The 19,346-nt window shown below is 42.1% G+C and overlaps 4 protein-coding genes across 4 annotated transcripts; 1 reads left to right on the top strand and 3 right to left on the bottom strand.

Annotated features, from left to right (window-relative positions):
* Nucleotides 1–541: 541 nt before the first annotated feature.
* Nucleotides 542–3,469, top strand: bik (BCL2 interacting killer). The gene is made up of 6 exons (XM_068717354.1): nt 542–603; nt 692–720; nt 1,851–1,953; nt 2,314–2,466; nt 2,558–2,672; nt 2,834–3,469. Exons 3-6 carry the CDS (start codon nt 1,859–1,861, stop codon nt 2,948–2,950), a joined length of 480 nt encoding a protein of 159 aa, XP_068573455.1. The 5' UTR covers nt 542–603; nt 692–720; nt 1,851–1,858; the 3' UTR covers nt 2,951–3,469.
* A 14-nt stretch (nt 3,470–3,483) lies between these two features.
* On the bottom strand, nt 3,484–6,559 carry mcat (malonyl CoA:ACP acyltransferase (mitochondrial)). Its single transcript, XM_068717353.1, has 5 exons — nt 6,035–6,559; nt 5,160–5,247; nt 4,851–5,068; nt 4,605–4,742; nt 3,484–3,876 (listed from the first exon to the last, which is right to left on the bottom strand). The coding sequence occupies exons 1-5, from the start codon at nt 6,431–6,433 to the stop codon at nt 3,601–3,603; spliced, it is 1,119 nt and encodes a 372-aa protein (XP_068573454.1). The 5' UTR covers nt 6,434–6,559; the 3' UTR covers nt 3,484–3,600.
* Nucleotides 6,560–7,026: 467 nt separating this feature from the next.
* def6c (DEF6 guanine nucleotide exchange factor c) lies at nt 7,027–13,768 on the bottom strand. The gene is made up of 12 exons (XM_068717351.1): nt 13,462–13,768; nt 12,626–12,766; nt 12,017–12,199; nt 11,136–11,366; nt 10,907–11,053; nt 10,645–10,753; nt 9,641–9,861; nt 9,463–9,570; nt 9,025–9,191; nt 7,947–8,145; nt 7,757–7,847; nt 7,027–7,489 (listed from the first exon to the last, which is right to left on the bottom strand). Exons 1-12 carry the CDS (start codon nt 13,555–13,557, stop codon nt 7,278–7,280), a joined length of 1,905 nt encoding a protein of 634 aa, XP_068573452.1. The 5' UTR covers nt 13,558–13,768; the 3' UTR covers nt 7,027–7,277.
* A 1,568-nt stretch (nt 13,769–15,336) lies between these two features.
* On the bottom strand, nt 15,337–18,827 carry LOC137877089 (tetraspanin-7-like). The gene has a single exon (XM_068716773.1). It carries the CDS (start codon nt 18,512–18,514, stop codon nt 17,426–17,428), a length of 1,089 nt encoding a protein of 362 aa, XP_068572874.1. The 5' UTR covers nt 18,515–18,827; the 3' UTR covers nt 15,337–17,425.
* Nucleotides 18,828–19,346: the final 519 nt, after the last annotated feature.

Raw genomic sequence — 19,346 nt, 5'->3', positions numbered from 1 at the left:
GGTTTGGTCCTTCCGGAAGCATAACCTAGCAACGGAGGACGCAGTGATGTCATTGCTCGACGTCGTTACGTCAGTGTACCAGCAGGGGGCAGTGTCTGGTCGGACAGTATTAAAGCACAGTGCAGAAATAAATGAAGAGTGGTTTATAGCTGTAAATATCTGTATCACAAAATACCAATTAAGAAAATTACAAAAGGAATGAAAGTATGCAGAACAGGAGAATATCACACAAAACTCAACATAGGCTACATAGCAGCAACACAATTGTACCATAAGGCAGGGACAGTACAGGAAATAGATTGAATATATTATTATTTAGGGATGCAAAAGAACTTTCCGCACATATTGAAAGATGTTGGGAACATTTTTGTTATTTCCCTTGCAGACAAAGATGATGTTATTAGCATGAGCAGATAGAGAAAATAAAAAGAAATGTCATTCAGAAATGTAAATGGGTTTTGCTAAAACAAAGCTGTATCTTCTGTTTGATGGGCATCCTGTCGGCCCCTGCTGGTAAGCAGCCTCTTGGTAGCAGCATGTAAAGGCGTGTCCAGTCATATTTGTGGCAGTTACCTGAGAGCAACAAGATTAAAGGACGCTGCTGTAAGTACAGGGAAAAACCAATACCAATATTTCTTTATTTTATTACTTACAAAACATTTCAATTACAATGTCTTTGTGTGTATTACAGGGCGGCGTCCACTTTAATCTACACAGAAGGTAGGTTTACTTTTTTATTTTTTATTGTGCATGCACCTGTTTTACTGTCCGAGCGGGAGCAAAGATATCTGTTTAATATCTAACACAATACTACTATATACTTGTTTTGTAAAGGTTGTTAGTCACATTAGGATTAATTAATATCTGCAAATGTGCAATCTATGATCTTCAAAACGACCTTTGTTTGCTTTGAGTGTGAAGGATGACTTCATCTCTTTGTTATGACAATACAGTACGGCTAAGAACGACAGGCTATACACAAAAACTGTCCTCTGGATATTGTTTTGGAGCTTAAGCCATGATCATATTATTACGGTTCCCACATTTATGGGCTATAATATGATGGTGTTCTTGTCATCAAATAGGTATAAACACAATATACATAAATCCATCTAATTATACTTTATACGTCTAAACTTTGTTTCTCTACTTTATAGAAAGTAAATATATATATATATATATATATATATATTTACTTTATAGAAAGTAAATATATATATATATATATATATATATATATATATATATATATATATATATAAAGTCCATGAGTACATTATTTGGAGCCAGTGCTGTTTTATTTCTTCTTGGTGAGGTAATAAGGGCAGTTTGGTTGTTTTGAGTTATGGAAATGGAGCATTTGCATTAAGGCACGAGTGCAGGTACACCAGGAACTGGTCTGAGGACAGGTGCGGGTATCGGAACACACTTGACAGTTGGGGAAAATAACAAAGTCATAAATCCAGTAATAAAAGGTAGATTAGATGCAGTTTCGTGTATACACTAGTTCTCGACACACAGGGGAGAACTTAAACACACTTGTGTTGGTGTATACAGTGGTAAATGGACTTAATCACGCAGGTGATGTCATCTCTTCAAACCTGGGAGAGCCTGTTTTACTGACCTGTCTCCCCCCCCCCCCCCCCCCCCCCCGGTAACACAGCCACCACCTATCCTGGTCACATGAGCTCGTGTTTACACAGCCTGTTTATGAACGTTGGGAGTGAAGAAGCGATAACGCTTTCAAACCATGGAGCCGCTATCTATCTCTGCGTGGAACTCTCTCTCTCTCTCTCTCTCTCTCTCTCTCTCATGTGACTTATTTGAATAATACCGGTTTCTCCTCTCAGCAAACAAGATGGTGGAGCAAACAAGACAGCCGAGTCGTGTCGTCTCCCTCCAGGCTGGACCTGGTGAGGTCGACACGGACACCCTGTTTGACGTGAACCTCAGGTACAGCACCGGCCCTTCACCTGCATTAGTCACAACAACAACAACAACAACAACAACAACGTACAGCTTCGGCCAACACACCACGTGGGATCCATAGTACCAGAAATAAACAATATATATAAAAAGGCTTTAGTTGGAGTCTTTGGTGTAGGGATGTGGTTTGTTTTTACATCTAATACATATCAAAAAACACAAAAATGACACTGTATGCTGTCATTTTCTAGAAATATTATTGCATACTTATTTAGTTTCTATCTGACAGCACTTTGCTTGTGAGAGAAAGGCAACAAAATGTGAAAATCTTGAACAAGAGGTCACAAGAGTGTGTGTGTGTGTGTGTGTGTGTGTGTGTGTGTCTAGGATAAATGACAGAGCTGCACGGGCCTTTGGGCACCAGTTGGCTGTAATCGGAGATCAGCTGGACCGGGAGTGGACCGGCAGACTGCCAAACTGGCTGCCAACTCCTCTTCACATGCTGAGACCCGCTCAGGCATTGACAAGGACCATATATCGGTGTGAAATCAGGAAAAAAATAAATAAAATCGACCTCTTCACCTTTTTTACGTGACTGGCTGTTAAGACACTGTACCTTGTTGTCGTCCAGGGATATCCACAGTCAGCTGTGGGGCTTCCAGGGCCTGTCTGCTGCGGTGAAGGCCTGGATAGTGAGCGCTGCACCTGGGCAGGGGATCCTCAGAGCGGACGCCTGGGCAACCTGGGTAACACTCACACTTCATATGCATGCAAGGAAATCTTTCCGAGTACAAAATGTCTCATCGCACTGAGAATTCAGACACAAATATAACTTGCATGTATCACTCTTTTCTTTATTTGCTGCTAAATTATCAAAAGAATACTTTGTCTTGCTTTCATCTCACAGGTGTCCAGTTTGAAACCAGTGACCTGCACTGGCTGGACCAGAGGAGCACTGGTGACTGTAGCACTGGTGGCTGCAGTGACCATTTTCGGTGCACTATGGGTGGAATGGAAAGCCTAAAAAAAAAAAAAAAAAAAAAAAGGGCCACGAGCGGGTCTTTTAGGCCATTATGTATTTGACCAAAATATGTTTGCAAATGACAATTATTGCTAAATGTTTGTTGCTGCCGTTTACTTTGACTTCTCTTTTTATACCATTTGAAAGGTGTTTTGAATTTGACGCTATATGAACGTAAATAAGATTTAAAAAAAAAAAACAATAATACTATTAGATTTGTCAGGGCATGTGGGAATTGTTTAAAAAGGGTTTTCCAGTGTTGCCCAGGGAGTTGGCCAGCGTATTGTAGCAGTGACGTGTTGGTTCACAGTTGTATTAAATGTCAAAAAGCATGTTCCCCATGACTGGACTGTTGCTGGCCTGCAGTCTTTTGTATCCAGATTAGTTTCTTACTGGTTTAAGAGGCCAACATTTTTACAAATATGCAGCCTGGCTTAATAATAAAAAAAAAAAATAAAAAAAAATGAAGGGAGCTGGACTTTCTGTTTCTTTTTCATGCAAATAAACTTCTAAATGACGACATTTCGTAGTTTCATTAATAAAAAAAACATTTAATTACATAATCATAATACAAGACCTTAAGAAGCAACCACAGGAGCTTGCAGGTTTAACATGTCCACACTAAAATGAGCACCGAGGCCCATTTTTCTGCTTCATAAGTCTTCATAAGCGGTGACTTCCACGTGCGCGTACGTTATGAAGGCCTTCCTGTTGCACTTCTGAAGTGTGGCGCCGAGCTGCTTCCCCGGGCCGACCTCGTAGGTGTGAGGGAACTTCCTGCCCTGCGTCCTCTCGTAGATCTCGTGCAGAGTTTGCTCCCACTTCACGGGCGACACCAGTTGCTTCACCAGCTGCCGGCGCACGTGGCTCTCGTTCATGTAGCGCTTGCCGTCCACGTTGGAGTACACGTTGATCTCGGGGCGACGCACCTGAGAACGGGAGAGAAATCCACGAGTTAGACGGCGCGGCGAGCACTCGACCAGTCACGGCGTGCAGCTGTTCCAAGAGCGGCGGCTAATGTGTGTGTGTGTGTGTGTGTGTGTGTGTGTGTGTGTGTGTGTGTGTGTGTGTGTGTGTGTGTGTGTGTGTGTGTGTGTGTGTGTGTGTGTGTGTGTGTGTGTGTGTGTGTGTGTGTGTGTGTGTGTGTGTCACGTGGACAGGTTGTGGCTACCGCTAGAATTATTCATTGACATTTATTAACACTGTGTAGGAGCGCAGGAATGAATGCAGCACACACGACTTCTCTCTTTGGCTGCACAGGTGTGTAGCCGTTTATTTCCGCTCACACAAACATTTCGCCTCGTGACACTGACAGCCAAGTCACCTTTAACCCCTCAACGCCAAACCGTTACTATGGCTACGATACCTGCTCTTAAAAGGGGCAGTCACCCGTATCGTCAGCCATCCCACGAGACCTTAGTGAATTATGTCCAAGCCGAGTCCACTACAACTGCATTTTAAACATTGCTTCATCATATAAAAAAAAAAAAAAAAAAAAAAAAAAAAGGCAAAGGTTTCTATTAACTACATGTTTATTATTACATTTCCAAACATAAAATGGAAGAAATAAGCAATTAACATAGAAAACATCATATTAGCGTAACACACAACACCATGAACGGGCTGCTGTGGCTTTATAACAATAAGTTTGACTGACCTCCACCTGTCTGAGCACCTCCCTGAGGGGTTCAGTAGCCGCCTGCATCAGCTCGGTGTGGAAAGCCCCGCTGACCGGGAGAGGCTTGGTCCTGACGAACTGGAGACGCCGCGAGTTCTGCTGCAGGAAGTCCAGAGCCTGAGAAGACAACGCAGTAGCGCTGAATGAGATTATCGTTTCAGCATCAGTTGTGCTAAATGTTCCATCATATTATCACCATATTTCGGGTCAAAAACTGCTCCATACCTTTTGGTGCCCCGCGATGACTCGGCCATCAGGGAACAGATAGTTGGCCACGGAGCACACCGGCTCCTCGACCCCCAGGCTACTGCAGTGCTCTTTAGCCTGCACACATGCATGTTTATACTGGGCCTGAGGTCTCCCGATGACTGACAGCATCCCACTAGGAACCAGGTCTGATGCTCTCTGCATGGCCTCTGCGCGAACCTTCACCGCGTACAGAGCTAGAAGACACGGAGCGGGGGAAACGTACGACATATTCACTTCTAACTGAGCAACATCTTTGTCACGCGCGAGTTAAGAAACACATTTTACCTTCCGCATAGTTCATGGAGCCAGAAAATACCAGGGCAGCAAATTCTCCAACGCTGAAACCTGCAGCAGCAACACACGTCTCAATGGCCTGTGGACAGAAGTGTAAAGCTCACAGTTAATAGTTACTTCGCAGATTAAGATTTGACATAAAGCATGAAAGTTCGGTAACAGAAATATATATTTTTTTAATTCTTTCAATCATCTTGTAACCTCTGAAGTTCGGCCATTTTGCTGCTAAAACGTATTTATTTGTACTTGTAATGGGAGTGTTTTTATGTTGTGATATTGTCATTTTTACTTCAAGGATCAAAAGAGGTTTCATTTATTCGATTTTATATCGAAATACAAACAGTTTAATTTGTAATATAACTTGTTTTGGAATACCATGTAAAGCAATGTCATTAAAAGGGACTAATACATGTCTCATCATTATATGTTGTTTCTGTTTCAATGTAAATAAAGAAAACTCTCAGCTGACACTTTAAATTGCTTGTTTCTTTTTGTCCAAAAATGTAAAGATTTAAATTATAATGATGTAAAAAAATAATAATAATAATAATAAGAAAGAAAGAAAGAAAACCAGTAAACCCGATGTTAGATTATTAATACAAAATATAATATGTTAAGTAAAACAAATTATCCACCTTTAACATTACAGTAATGCACACATTAACGCATCAATAATAATAATAATAATCCAGCTATTAAATATATAAGAGTCTGAAATGGGTATTTCTGCACAATGAATACTTTTGGTACTTTAAGTAGCCAATAACATGATGCTAATACATTGTATTTTTTTTTTACTTTGAAAGACAGTTTTATACTGTAAAATAATGCACTTTCATAGGTTATTCAACTAGCCGGTCAGCCACCTTTGGGTTTTCGTGGTTGAGCCGCTCCACCGCAGCCAGTGAGGTGACGAACACCGCCGGCTGGCAGTGGACCGTCTTCATCAGCTCCTCCTCGGGTCCCTCCAGGCACAGAGACAGCAGGTCGTACCCGAGGATCTTCTGGGCTACCGAGAACATCTCCTTCACGTTCGGGTACTTCGCGAGTCCTCTACCCATGCCCACGAACTGGCTGCCCTGGCCGGGGAAGAGGAGTACGGAGCAGCCGCTGGGGTCCTTCCCGGGTCTCCGCTCCTCGCTGTCCGGGAGACGAGCGAGGGTCTCGGGTGGAGGGTGGTGAGCTCCGTCCTGGTTGGTGGACAGTCTCCTGTTCAGCGAGACCAGCGACCGGACCGCCCCTCTGGAGACCGCTGATGACAACATGGCGTCACCCGATGATGTTAATAAAGACACATTATCTGTCTGGAAAAACTGCAATGAATGAACTTAAAACTAAAAATATCGTAGCTAACGGTCAGCATGACACGGTCCTGAGAGCCGCCATGTTTATTGACGTCACCGGGGGGTTGAATTTATTTTCTTTCCGGTTCACGTTTCGGTCCTTTCCCGCTGCAGCGCCTCCTACAGGTCACAACACGTCATCATGACTTTATTGACATTGTACCAAATAAAATTAATTTACCATTCCCTAATAAATAACTTTGTAAAAAATTTAATACAATTCATGATAATTAATTTTATTGTTATGGGCCCTATTATTATTGTTTGTATCTTTGAAGAATACAACTTTATTGGCCCCTAAGGGACGGACATTTGTCTTTTTTTTTTATTAGTTGCCCTGCTGTATTAGTTAAGACACAGTAGAAAACAATAACTTTGCCAGATTTATTACTTACAAACATAACTTCCTGTGAGTTCCGTTATCAGGATACAATATTGTTAATGATGTTAACAGAGATATTTGTGGGAGAGATGTTGTGCTAATTCAAATGTGTTGCCCACAGAAATGACCAATATCACAAAATGATGTTTTATTATTCACCAATAGAATGTATTGTACAGAAGTGTAAATGTCAGTCGATCTTAGTCAAATGTGTTCTCTTTAAATCATGCATCACAGTGTGCTCGTCATCATTGGCCTCCCTCTTCGTGTGCATTTCAAAACATAAATATAATACAACGTTTCTATATTGTAAATAGCTTTTCTCCTTCTCCTTTCCACTCTCAGCCTTAAACTAATGATGAACTATATTTGAAACTTTTCGGATCACATTTGTCCGTTGGGTTTTCTCTGCGATTCGTCTGATCCATCTGATAGGTTGGCGGCCTCCATGTGCTCCTCCAGCGTCCCGCCGTGTTCTGGTGTCTGGCTGTTCTGATCCGCTCTTTTCTTGAATTTGGAGATGAACTCGTTACTGGCCAGCGCTCCTTCCTTTTTGGGACACATGTTTTTTGATAATAGGCGATGTTCCAAACGTTCTGCAAAAAAAAAACCCCAACAACAACAAAGTGTGATCTTTGTGAAGAAACAAAGATCGCAAAAGTAGTAATTTTAGGAGTTATTTGTTTGCTAGTTTGTTAGCTGAATATCTAAAAAACATCAAATTCAATCAAATTGAGTGGAAAGGTAGATCATGGTTCAGGGAACAAAATGGTTAGATTTTGATGCAGATCCAGATTAATGTTGTAAAAAAGTTATTATCAATATTGTCACCCCTGATAGATCAGACTAAGAGCATACTGCACCTCCAGGACCGATGGGTTTCATCAGGCGGTTCAGCTGGACGTTCCAGTGTCGCACGTGTTGACTGGCATACCTCAGCTTCTCTTGTAACTTCTGAAATAAGAAAATTGAACAAGTGGTTTCGAATGAGCTGTTTAAAGGATTAAACATGCTGCAAACTGAGCCAATCCAAACACACTGTCACTATCTTACCTCCAGGTGCTGGTGGCTCCTCTGGCGGGAAGCCTGCAGATCCTGGAGCTCCTGAGAGGCCGAGTGAAGAGCTGAGGGGGTGTGATCGTCTGGACTGTCGTCTGAGGCCTCCAGTATAGGGCTGAGGCACTGCAAGGCCCTCTGCTGCTCCTGGAGCAGCTGGAACTGCTTCTTCTTCTCTTCTTCCGCCTGCAGCAAACTGGAGAGGAGAAGTTTGGTTTAGAATAGGTTTTCAAAACTGTGTGGCGCTGGTCCCCAGAGGGAGAGACGTGGCCCACTCGAATTTACTTGCTTACCACGGTGGCTTGATGGGCAGCAGCGCATTAGCAGCTGTGACACACAGATCAGAGGCAATTGAGGTGTCCAATGGCTGCAATTTGCGTAAAAATCATGCTCTTTCTCTGAATCATAATCTGAATCACATCTGAACACAGACGTTATACACATATTTTATGTTTAGTGTGATTTTTACTTGATGATATCATTATCTGTATGTATGAATGTCGTGGCTAAATGTCCATAAATGTGCTTAGAAATCATAAGAATAAAGTTGCTTCTAATAACTCCAAAACTTGCTTGAGAATTGTCATGTTTTTAACATTCCTTAACATTCCTTTTTAATTGCAAAAGAGGATTGCTAATAGCTAATTCTGAATACTTTTAATAGTGCTAATTTGACAAAAATGTAAACAAATACAGGCAGAGTTTTGACCCATTGCTAACTAACTCCTTGGCAGCATTATACTTCCTGTTTACAATACCCAAAGCATTATGGGTAAGTAGTCCCTGGACTACTTAGTTTAGTCCCAAAACTTAGAGAATGAATATCCCCAAGATAGAAAAAAGACAAATTAGAGGGGTTTTAAAATTCATTAATATTGACTGCACTATGAATATTGTTTTGACATTGCAAAGGTCCATAATGTCCCATCAACATAGTGCTTATGTGACACTCTCCTACAATTCCTACAGATATTTGTGTTGAAAATCTGTGAATACAATTTTTTTTAAAAATATGGGTGTCAAACACGTGATTTCGAGTTTCAATGGGACTATTGTGGGTGTGTTTGTTTATTACCTCTCCAGCTCCAGTCTGGCCCTCTCCTCCTCCAGCCGGGCCTGGATCTCCATGTTGAGAGCAGCCTCCAGTTTCTGCTGCGTCAGCTCCAACTCCTGGATCCTCTTTTTCTGTTGCTCAGCCTCCTTTTTCTTCTCCTGCATCTCTGCCTGCATGCTGTCTCTCAACTAGAAAACACACCCACACACACACACACACACACACACACACACACACACACCCACACACACACACACACACAAAATTGGGTGGAAAGAACTGACCTATTCCTGAATCACCTTTTCCAGGAATGTCATTACCGTTTTCTCCACCACTAGAAATCACTGAAGGTTAAGCCTGACTTTTATAATGCCAATGTTTTTGTGCTGATTTTAGGACTCTGAATCCCATTTCGGCAAATTGTAAATAAGCATTGTCATCTGGAAAGCTTTCTCTTACCGTCTCGGCCTCTTTCAGCTGTCTCTCCAGCTCCACCTGCACCTCCCTCTGTTTCCTCCTCTCTTTTTCCTCGGCCTCCCTTCGTTTGGTTTCTAATTCGCGTGCATGCTGCAAGACAGATAAAAGTGAAAACTAAGCTATGATCAACCGTCCCTCGACTGATTCCTTCCGCTCTTACCTGTATGATGCTTTCTATTTCTGAATCCTGTCTGTCTTTCTCCTTCTCCGTCTTCTCCATCTCCTGCATGTTGCAGTCGTCCGATTGGCTGCTCCGGCTGCTGCAGCTGCTCCGGCTGCGCTCCCGCTGGCTGTGATCCCGCTGGACGCGTCTCTTCAGTTTGAGTTTGTGGTGAAGGGAGGACTTGCCCTCGCTCTGGAGACGGAGGGCTGTCTGAATAGCTGGAGAGGTAGCAAAAAGACACACTGTAGGTACTGTAGATACTGTTACTGGTGTTTTATTTATTTTGATTAATGAGTGTTTCTTTGTGGTTCAATAGCTTATCTCCACCAGAAATCCCTAAAATAATGGAATGGCCAATAAAGCAGGTTTTGCCAGTGACCAGGTGTAAGATGATGAATCAAATCAAATATAGAACAGACATTTATTTAAAAGAACAGTTTGACATATTGCCAAATAGGCTTATTTGCTTTTTTGCAGTTAGATGACAAGATCGAAACCACTCTCAAGTCTGTGCAGTAAAAAAAGCTAGCAGTCGATTAGCTTAGCATAGCCTAAAGACTGGAAACAGGTAATAAAATCCACCTACCAGCAATATAAAAAGCTTACAAATTAACAAATGATGTCTTGTTTGTTCAAGCTCTACAAAAAGCATTAAATGGCAATTTGTGGTTTTACAAGCGGTTATTTGGTAACTTCATGGAGACTCTATTGTTTGACTGGAAACCTAACAGTGATGGAAAGACTGGACAGAGTCAGGCTAGCTGTTTCCCCCTGTTTCAAGTCTTTGCGCTAAGCTAGCTGCTGGCAGTTGCTTCATATTTATTTATCTCTATCTTTTCTCATCTAACATCCCAAAAAATGTAAAACTACTCCTTTACAATGTCTCACCTTAAACCGGTGAATTAAACTAGAACGCACCTGTGACCACACACGCGATAAATCACTGCGGTCAAAATGTAGTTTCTGACTCCGTATGCTTATTCTTATACACACCAACACACCTTGAGTCCACTCCACCTTCTGCTTCTGGTCAGACGCGCTCATCTCAAAGGTCTTATTGTGAGTTTTCACACAGAACATACAGCGCTTCCCCTCCCTGTCTGCAATAGGCTGAAACAGAAAGAGGAGACTCAGGAAAGTATCAAAACACAAGGATTATGGGACTTATGTGCTTTAAAGGACTTCATCTTAACACATTCAAAGCAAAGCATTTGCCTGCAGACCATATAATTAAACATGCAGGGTTTGCATTTCCTCACCCACCTCTATGATACAGCTCTTATTCAGCTGGATCTCCCCTTTCTTGTCCCTTAAGTCCTCGCTGACGTAGTAAGCAATGGAGGAGGGCTTCAGCACAAACCAACGCTCAGTCCAGTTCCTGCGTACATGCCCCTTTTTCCACATATAACCCTGGAAACAAGGGACATCATTTAAGAAGAGCGATGAAGAAGACGACAAACAGAAACAGGAAGTGTCAGAGAACACTCTCTACCCTCTTGAGGACGTTGTGATACATCTCCAGAAAGACCTCATCCAAAGCCAGACTGAAGGCCTCGGCACTGGTGACCCTCAGCAGCCGGCCTGCACCCATGTGCTCCAGGAAGGTCCATACAGACATGTCGCCTTCCCACACTGTGGCATCCTGGGATATCAAGTCCTCTAATGGCTTCCCGTCCCATTCCTGACTCATCGCTGTGGAGATTTTCTTGAGGAGATACTCCACCTAAAAGCAAATATTGCGAGCGTTTCGCAAAAGAGACCACAAACAATAAATATTGACAGTATCAATAACATAATGTATCGGTGTATTTCTGTAACCCTTTACAGAGGAGAAGCTACTGTGCTGATAGCACAAAAGCCGTTTATTTTTGTCTCTGTCGACAGGAAACCAAAAGCATTATGAAGGAAGTGGTGGAAGGAAGAGACTCATTAACTTACTTGCACTTACTTTTTTTCTGCTGTGAAAAAAACTTGAAACACTCTGACTTTGCTGGGACACGAGCTGGGTTTATACGGAGAATTATATGTCTTTCTAGCAACTAGGAGATCACAGAGTGCCTCATGTGACTGCCTGAAAACCCGTTGTGTTTCCTTGTTTCCCTGTGTGGTTATTTGCTCTATTGATCTTTATCTGCCTAGTGAATATTAAGGAAGGAGTTTCTGCACTTTTTAATGTATTGTCTATCAGAATGTGCCCCTTTTCTTTGGTTGCTTGATGTTAAAAGGTTTACATTTTATACTCTGAGGTGTAAAAACTCAATCAAATAAAAAGAACATGAACTTGAGTCTCAATCGACTCCCTGAAATCAAGTCGCTCCCGACGTTGAGTCCTACGTCAAATTCCTGTTTCACACCAAAATCAACACGTTTTACCTCCTCTGGTATCATCACCAGCGGGTAGCGGTCCTCAGACAGGAGGTTGAATAAACAGAAGAGCTTGAAACAGTCTCTTTGCGATAGCAGCGCCCCCTGTGGTAAACCCTTGAAGTTCTTCTTCATGGTCATCATCCAGCACAGGTCATCAAACTTCTCCTTTTCAAACATCCCCTCTTTGACCTGAAATGAAAGAGTCTAAATGACTGAAACATAATAAAACTGGATTCAAACTTGATCTAATGGAAACGGTTTTGACAACAGACATAATAGGTATTATAAATAACTCAAGCCGATTAGACTATTTCTTTCTCCTAACCCCAAAATAGCACCAAATATATTCATATTAATGTCAATATTAATATCAAATCTGTATCAATATATATATTATTAATAGACTGCTGTCCAAAGCAAATACATTCCCAGGACATGATGGGTATTGTAAATCACTCAACCATTGAAATGATTGAAAATAACATCAATATAATAATAAAATAGCACTTTCCAATGCTTTGTTTTTACAGAACATAGAAACAACTAATTCTTGTTTAACATATTAAAAATAAAAAAATAAATATAAACATGGAGGCGATGTCACAGCCACAGTACCTTATCCAGTATGTATTTGTTGAGGTAGGGCATGTAGCCATGATTAGACACCGGCCCATCATCATCATCCTGGAAGTGCTCCTCCAGAGCCACGGGTTCGTGTGGGATGTTCAGCACTGTGTACAGGTTGTGAGAAAGCACCTGAAGAACAAGACATATAGACACAGATGCACAAAAGCACAGAGCATTGAGGTTTCCGTCTGTGCACATCCGTATTTCTTCATACACACATAACCACAGACAGCTGGTCCTTAGCATGTCAGGACAGCTTTCTGCTATTTCCCTGGATTCTTCTCTCCTATGGGGGCTCAGTCAGGCATGTAGGAACTGGACGGAGAGCAACATGACAGACAGAAAAATAACACTCACTGAGGGAGGAAATAGCTAAATAAGATCTGTGCTTGTCGTTCTGTCTTGTCGTTTAATTGAAACACTGACAGTGAGGGTATTATCTCACTATTGTGTGTTTCTGGTCCACAGAGAGAGGTTGGACTTTGAGCTTGAAGCTTCAACTGGGCCGCCAGTATGAGCAGGCCTATAAAGAGTAAAGCTTTTTCAAATATTTGGACTTGTGTGTGAGCTTGTAGTGCGTTTGTGTGTTTAGAGTTACTCAGATTACAACGTTGATTCCCATAGTATGGGACTACAAGTTAGTATTTCACAACATATACGACAGACTACCATAGAGACTGGTGACTTTTTGGTTTGTCCTTAGCCAGAATAAAAAAGGGATTTTAAATGAAAAGTATCACAGTTAAAGTCTGTTTCTGTGTCCAGCGGACGCCCCTCGCTCTCAGTTTCCTGATCTTAAAATTACCACATACAGTCCTGCTTACCTTCAACTGTGATTTGGACACTTTACCGCACTTCTCGACGTCCAGAGATGTGAAAGCGTACCAGATGGATTTGAGGAGCTCGGATTTTAAGTCCATGTTGGAGACCTCGCTGTGCGCAAAAACAAGTACATTTCCAAGCGCAGCGCGGCGGCTTTTTTTTTTTTTACGCTTTTACGGGCGAAGCGAGTGGTGGTGGGAATTGCCAAATAAAATGTGGGGCAGAGTACAGGCTGCTGTGCAAACTGCGGAGTCAGATGTAGGACAGACTTAAAGAGGCGGAGAGTAGAGATAGGGGCCTATACTTTACTCCAAAATACATGTTTTAAAAACGAGTTTTGTTTTGCAAATGTCAAACACTTTAGACAAGTCTAGTTTACATTCTTCTCAATATATTTTGGATATTTTTTTTTTTTTGCCATCCATTCTTGAAAACGTGTATCTGAATAAAATGGACAGACTTACAGGGCAAAATACAGATATTAAGCTATGTAAGACATTTATCCAGACAGCAGCGTGGATTTCCTCAAAGTGATGCCAGCCGAAAACAAATAGAGGACACCGTGTAATCAGATTCAGGAGACTTTTCACCGAGCCATTAAAGACACACCCATTTGGGCAGAGAGCCTGAAGCAATATTTATTTTGGTAGCTTTAATATCTGAAAAAGTTTGAATAATTAAGCTTTTAATACATATTTAAGGGTTTGAAACCAATGAAAATACTTACTGGAGAAAGTAATTCCATGATTCATATGATTTGTGTGTTTTTAAGATTGTAATATAAATTAGTTTACAAGCAAAAACCTTTAATTTATCAATGTGATGCTTAATAATCTGATAGTGATTTTGTATTTGCACAGCTCTGCAGCCATTTTGTGTCCCTTCCTCTGAGCATTTGTTTTGGTAGAGTAGAAGTGATAAATAGTGCACATTAAAGTACCCAACCCAAAATAGTTTTCAGAGGCATTAAGAGCAAAATGCCTCTTGTGGGTTTCCTGACTTAAGGTGTCGCTCGCAGAGCTCCACTTCAGTGTGATGAAACTTCTGGTAGGGATATATCAACCTCAGGCAAAATAGTTTTAATAAGGACAGTGTAATCAGATAGAAAGCATCCGCAAGCCTTGTTAGAGCATAATGTAGGCTAATCAATACGATAATTAGGCCATGAAATTCATTGTTGAGAGGCCACCGCCCACAGCCTTTATGTTTCTAAATGTAGATATATGGCGGCTTTAAGATAATCTTTGTGATGAATTGTGAACTTCATATTGCCCAATTTGAGCAGATGATGTAGCTCATAATGTTCTGCTCCATAAACGAATCAATGCTGGGTCACGCTGCTTTGTTTCGTCACACTCAGCAGTGCGTCTGTATCTCTCCCTTCAAGGGCAGATGTAATCACCGTTGTCTCAGGTGGTGTAGAAATGAGATGTCGTTCGGTAAGCCATAATTTAGAATTGCCTGGCCAGAGGTCTCCGTGAGGATGGACCACTCCCAGCGCAGAAAATTTACCACTCTGGCACACTTCCAACATGGCCTTCCTCATAAAGTAAAGACCTAGAGCTGTTTCTAAAGCTCATTAAAATGAAAACAGGAGGTGCGAACCTGCCACCTGTCAGGACTAGGGACACAACCATCCCTTATTTCCACCTCTAAGAGGAAAATACTCACATTAAAACCCCCAAAACTGCTCGTCAATAATTCACAAGACGTTAGACATGCATGAAAGTACAAGAATGCTGTTGCCATTTATATATTTAATATATTCAAGAGCAGCAGCCTTTGACGTTACCATGTTGAATCAATATCACATCGTGCAATGAGGCAAAGATTATTTGTTTATTGTTTGACAGACATAGTTTACATAGTTTTCAGTCATGCATGTTTGCACTGTTGGTGATTATTAGAAGACATTATATATACACAGTATATATATATATATATATATATATATATATATATATATATATACTGTATATCATCATAGACAACATTACAACGAGGGCAATAAAAAGGCCTATCTTAAATAGGAAAGGTATGATGTTGAGGCTGGAAGGAAGGCGAATGGATTTGTATCATCTTAGTACTTAATAATAATAATCTTAAAACACGTGTAATAATAAGTTAATTTGAGAAAAACACTTTTACATTAATTTAAGGAATAGCTAGACATTTTGGGAAATATGCTTAATTGATTTCTTGCAGAGAGTTAGTTGAAACGATTTTTTTTCAGATCTGACCCTTATGGTGTATTTAAGGAACAAAAAAAAGTTCACCTCCGTCTCTCAAAACACAATAATACAACACTCAAATATTAATACAGGCTACATAATCCTAAATATCACAACAAAGGCAGACAACATATTTCATCTCATTTATGATTAAGCTTGAGAAATGCAGAAATGTGTTTACTGACGCAACTCCAGTAACTAATTGTGCAGTTAAAATGTGTACGAGTTCAACCTGTTTAACTTTAACAATTAGAGAAGGGACACATATATGAGTGCAATAATGCATCTAAAGCCTTCTGCAAATATTGTATTGACATTTGCATTTCAGAGGCAAAACTGAAAGAAAAACCTTTTCATAATAAACTTGACACGAGGAAACGGCGTTCTGACTTTTACTCAGGACAGAAATGTGCCTAATGTGAGACTTGGCAACCCTGGCTAACTATGACGCTACAGCCAGGAGACGGTTAGCTTAGCGTAGACTGACTGTAAACAAATGGAAACAGCTAGTCTCGTCTCATCTAACTCTCTGCAAGAAAGCAAATGAAGGTATTTCCCAAAATGTTGAGTTTTTTATTTGTCAACTTGAGTTTAATGTTGAAAAAGAGCAAGTTTCATGCTAACTGTGGGTTGCACAGCTGGGTCATAAAAAGGGTTATTCCCAATATTCAGTGATTTAAATCAACTTTGTCCTTCAGATTATACAAACTCAAGCAACACAGAGACATCTGGGAGAACATTTTTTTTAAAGCAGTCATTATTTCATCTCAACATTACAGCCTGTCAGATGTAAACAGCACAAAATACCACAGACAGCAATAGCTTATTTAGCTCTTTTTAAGCGCACCATTCTAGCACAGTGTTGTTTTTGTGATGGAAGAACTAAATGATGTGGATACGAACATCTGTTGAACACAGCCAGACTGAATCATCTGAGGTGGAAAACTGCTGGTGAACATTCCTGTGCATTCGGTGGTGAGATGTACCAAATCCCAGCAGTTAACCCTAAATAATATTTATTTACATTCTACATGAAGCATATTAATCCATGCCGATATTTAAACATTACTGAAATAAAGTCTCATACTTTTTGAGATTTACAGTGTGGTGCCCGATGTGGTCCCACCCCAATTTAAGATGTAAGACTTCTCCTTTGCTGGTATCAAATGTACACACCTCCCACCTCACTCATTGCTATGTTTTTTAAATTGTGCAGAAGACCAGACAAACAACAAGTTTAAAAGAGCTGTGAAGTGTAAGGAGTTGCTGGTTCCTTGAGTATTTTTTTAACCACTAAATCCCGATTTTCTTTTAATGATATCCTCAATGTTTGTCAACTTTTGGAAAGCTTGCTACTTTTCAGCTTGCTGCTAGCGATGCCCGTAAAGTAAATGTCAAGCTCTGTAATGTTTCCTAACTAAATCCTCAACAGGAGTCGTAGTTGATTTCTCTCTTTACGTTTTAAACAGGCCTGGAGCTTTGAATGTTTTGTCAAAGAACCATAGATTTCATAAAGCAGATGCTGATTTTGTGTAGGGAATGTTTCCATACCCATCCAAGTCATGGAGGACCTCCAAATACTGATCACCTGACTCCTGGAAACCTGGACGCCTGAAATAACTCCCAACACTTTGCAACTCTATTACTCTTTAAGGGCACTGTCTCATTTCCAATCCTAACTATCTACAAATTGGTCAATCCTTGGTGTAGGTTGCCTACATTTTTAAATTGACCGTTAATGTGCCACCACACGCCCATGTTGTCTTGGTGCCAGTTTGTTGGCCAGCAGACAGGCCAGGGCGATGCCTCCGACTTGGGTGAAGGCCAATCCCATCACAGTGGCGGCAATGTGGAAGACGTTGTCGTTGACCAAACTGAAGACTTTGCGGAAGCAACCGTGTGGATGGATTCCCGCTGCTGCGACTCCTTCGACGTCATCCGACAGAAGAGGTCGATTCTTGCAGTTCTTGCGCCTCACGCAGCAGCTGTCCGGCAGGGACACCGACGTGCCGTTCTCGTTGGGCAGGAAGGTCATATGCTGGATAGCCCAGTCTGAAGTGAGCCAGTCACGCCAACCCTCTGCTCCACAACACTCCAGGGCCCTCTGCAAGCTGTCTAACGCGTCAGCACGGCCTTCGTCCTCGGTGTAGCCGGCCACCGCTCGCTGTAAGCCGCTGCGAAATCCCCCGGCGATGTCTTCACGATAGAAGAGACCCGAGAGTCCAGCTGCCAAACCGGCTATAAGTGCTGCAAGTTGAAAGAAACCGTAAGCCCTGAGCACGGCGGGCAGGTTTGCAGCCACCCCTAGACAACCCAGGAAGCCCCAAGCGGTGACGGCCGCACCTGTGGATAGAAGGATGAGAGGGGCGTTGGGGTAGCGGTTGGCAGACAGCAGCATGTAGTCCGCCAGGGAAATCTGCGCCCACACACCCAGGGTGAGGATGGCCAAGCCGGCTGCCCAGAAGAGGCAGCTGAAGGCCAGGAGACCCAGGCGCAGGAGGTGCATGACTCCCACTGGGCGGCAGCAGGGTGGGGCAGCGCCCACAGGTGGAGGGGCAGGGGGCGCCAGGGAGGCCTCTGAGCACACTGACAAGGACAGTCGCTGCTGCTGCTCGTGGAGCTGCTCCTCTTGCTCTTGGTAGGGCGACAGCAGGTAGCCGGGGATCGCGGAGGGTCGGCGAGGAAGAGGAGGTGGAGAGAGCAAGTCGAGACCTCGCGGGGAGGAAAGTCGTCGCACAGCCAGCTGCTGGTGTTCCCAGTCCAGAGCTTGTCTGCTGGGACTCGGCCGAGCTGAAAGCGAGTTGTAAGGCAATGCAGAGCTCATGATCTCGCCTCTGGTTTTATTTACTCCCCTCTCTCTCTCTCTTCGACACACTCCTCCTCTCTCTCTTTCTTCTTCTATCAGTGCCTCACTATCGTTCTCCTGCAACACACAATCCCCCCGACTTCTTTATGACTGGTCATTAATCCGCCATCAACACCACAAACGCCGACTGGACTGTAAATCACACTGGTGGGTGTCGCGTCGTGCCGTTATCTGCATCCACAGCTTCGTTGTCTCCACCGTATTTATGCGTTTATTTCGGGCGTTCTTTCCACCTGCATGGTCACCAGCTCTTCTCTTCTAATTCCGCCACTGATAGTCACATCCAGACATCTGGCTGCTCGCTGCTGCACCTCGCTCTGGTCAAAGCGAGAGGTGATTGCAGTGGGAAAGGACCTGAAATCCACCCATGCACACCCTCTCTCGGTGTGGAGGAGACATCCCTTTGAGTTTTAACATTTTTTTACTGTGAATTTTATCATCCATTTGTGGAATACGTGAACTGCATGGGGAAAACTCTACTACTGTCTTTACGGTGTGTGTGATGTCTTTGTAAAACTTTACCCATGTTTAACTTATAGTATATTGTGTCAAATGAAAATATTAAACTAGTAGCCCAACGGTGTTAGTCAAGAACGTGACTAAAGTGATGTTTATAGTACTGAAGTGAAACATAAATTATTTTTAATTGTGATATCTATTTAAAAGTAATGGAGTAATGGATCTATTTTATAACTATATACTTATATAACTACTTATTATATACTTATTATGATATAAAGACATGCAAAACATAAATCATGCAGTCTAAAATCGTGACTGCACACTAAAT

Source organism: Cebidichthys violaceus, unplaced genomic scaffold (assembly GCF_023349555.1).
Source record: "Cebidichthys violaceus isolate CVI_PGR_0920_01 unplaced genomic scaffold, fCebVio1.0.p SCAF_21, whole genome shotgun sequence".
NCBI lineage: Eukaryota > Metazoa > Chordata > Actinopteri > Perciformes > Stichaeidae > Cebidichthys > Cebidichthys violaceus.
Note: the sequence above shows the minus strand (reverse complement) of the source record. Positions and strands in the feature narration are given on the sequence as shown.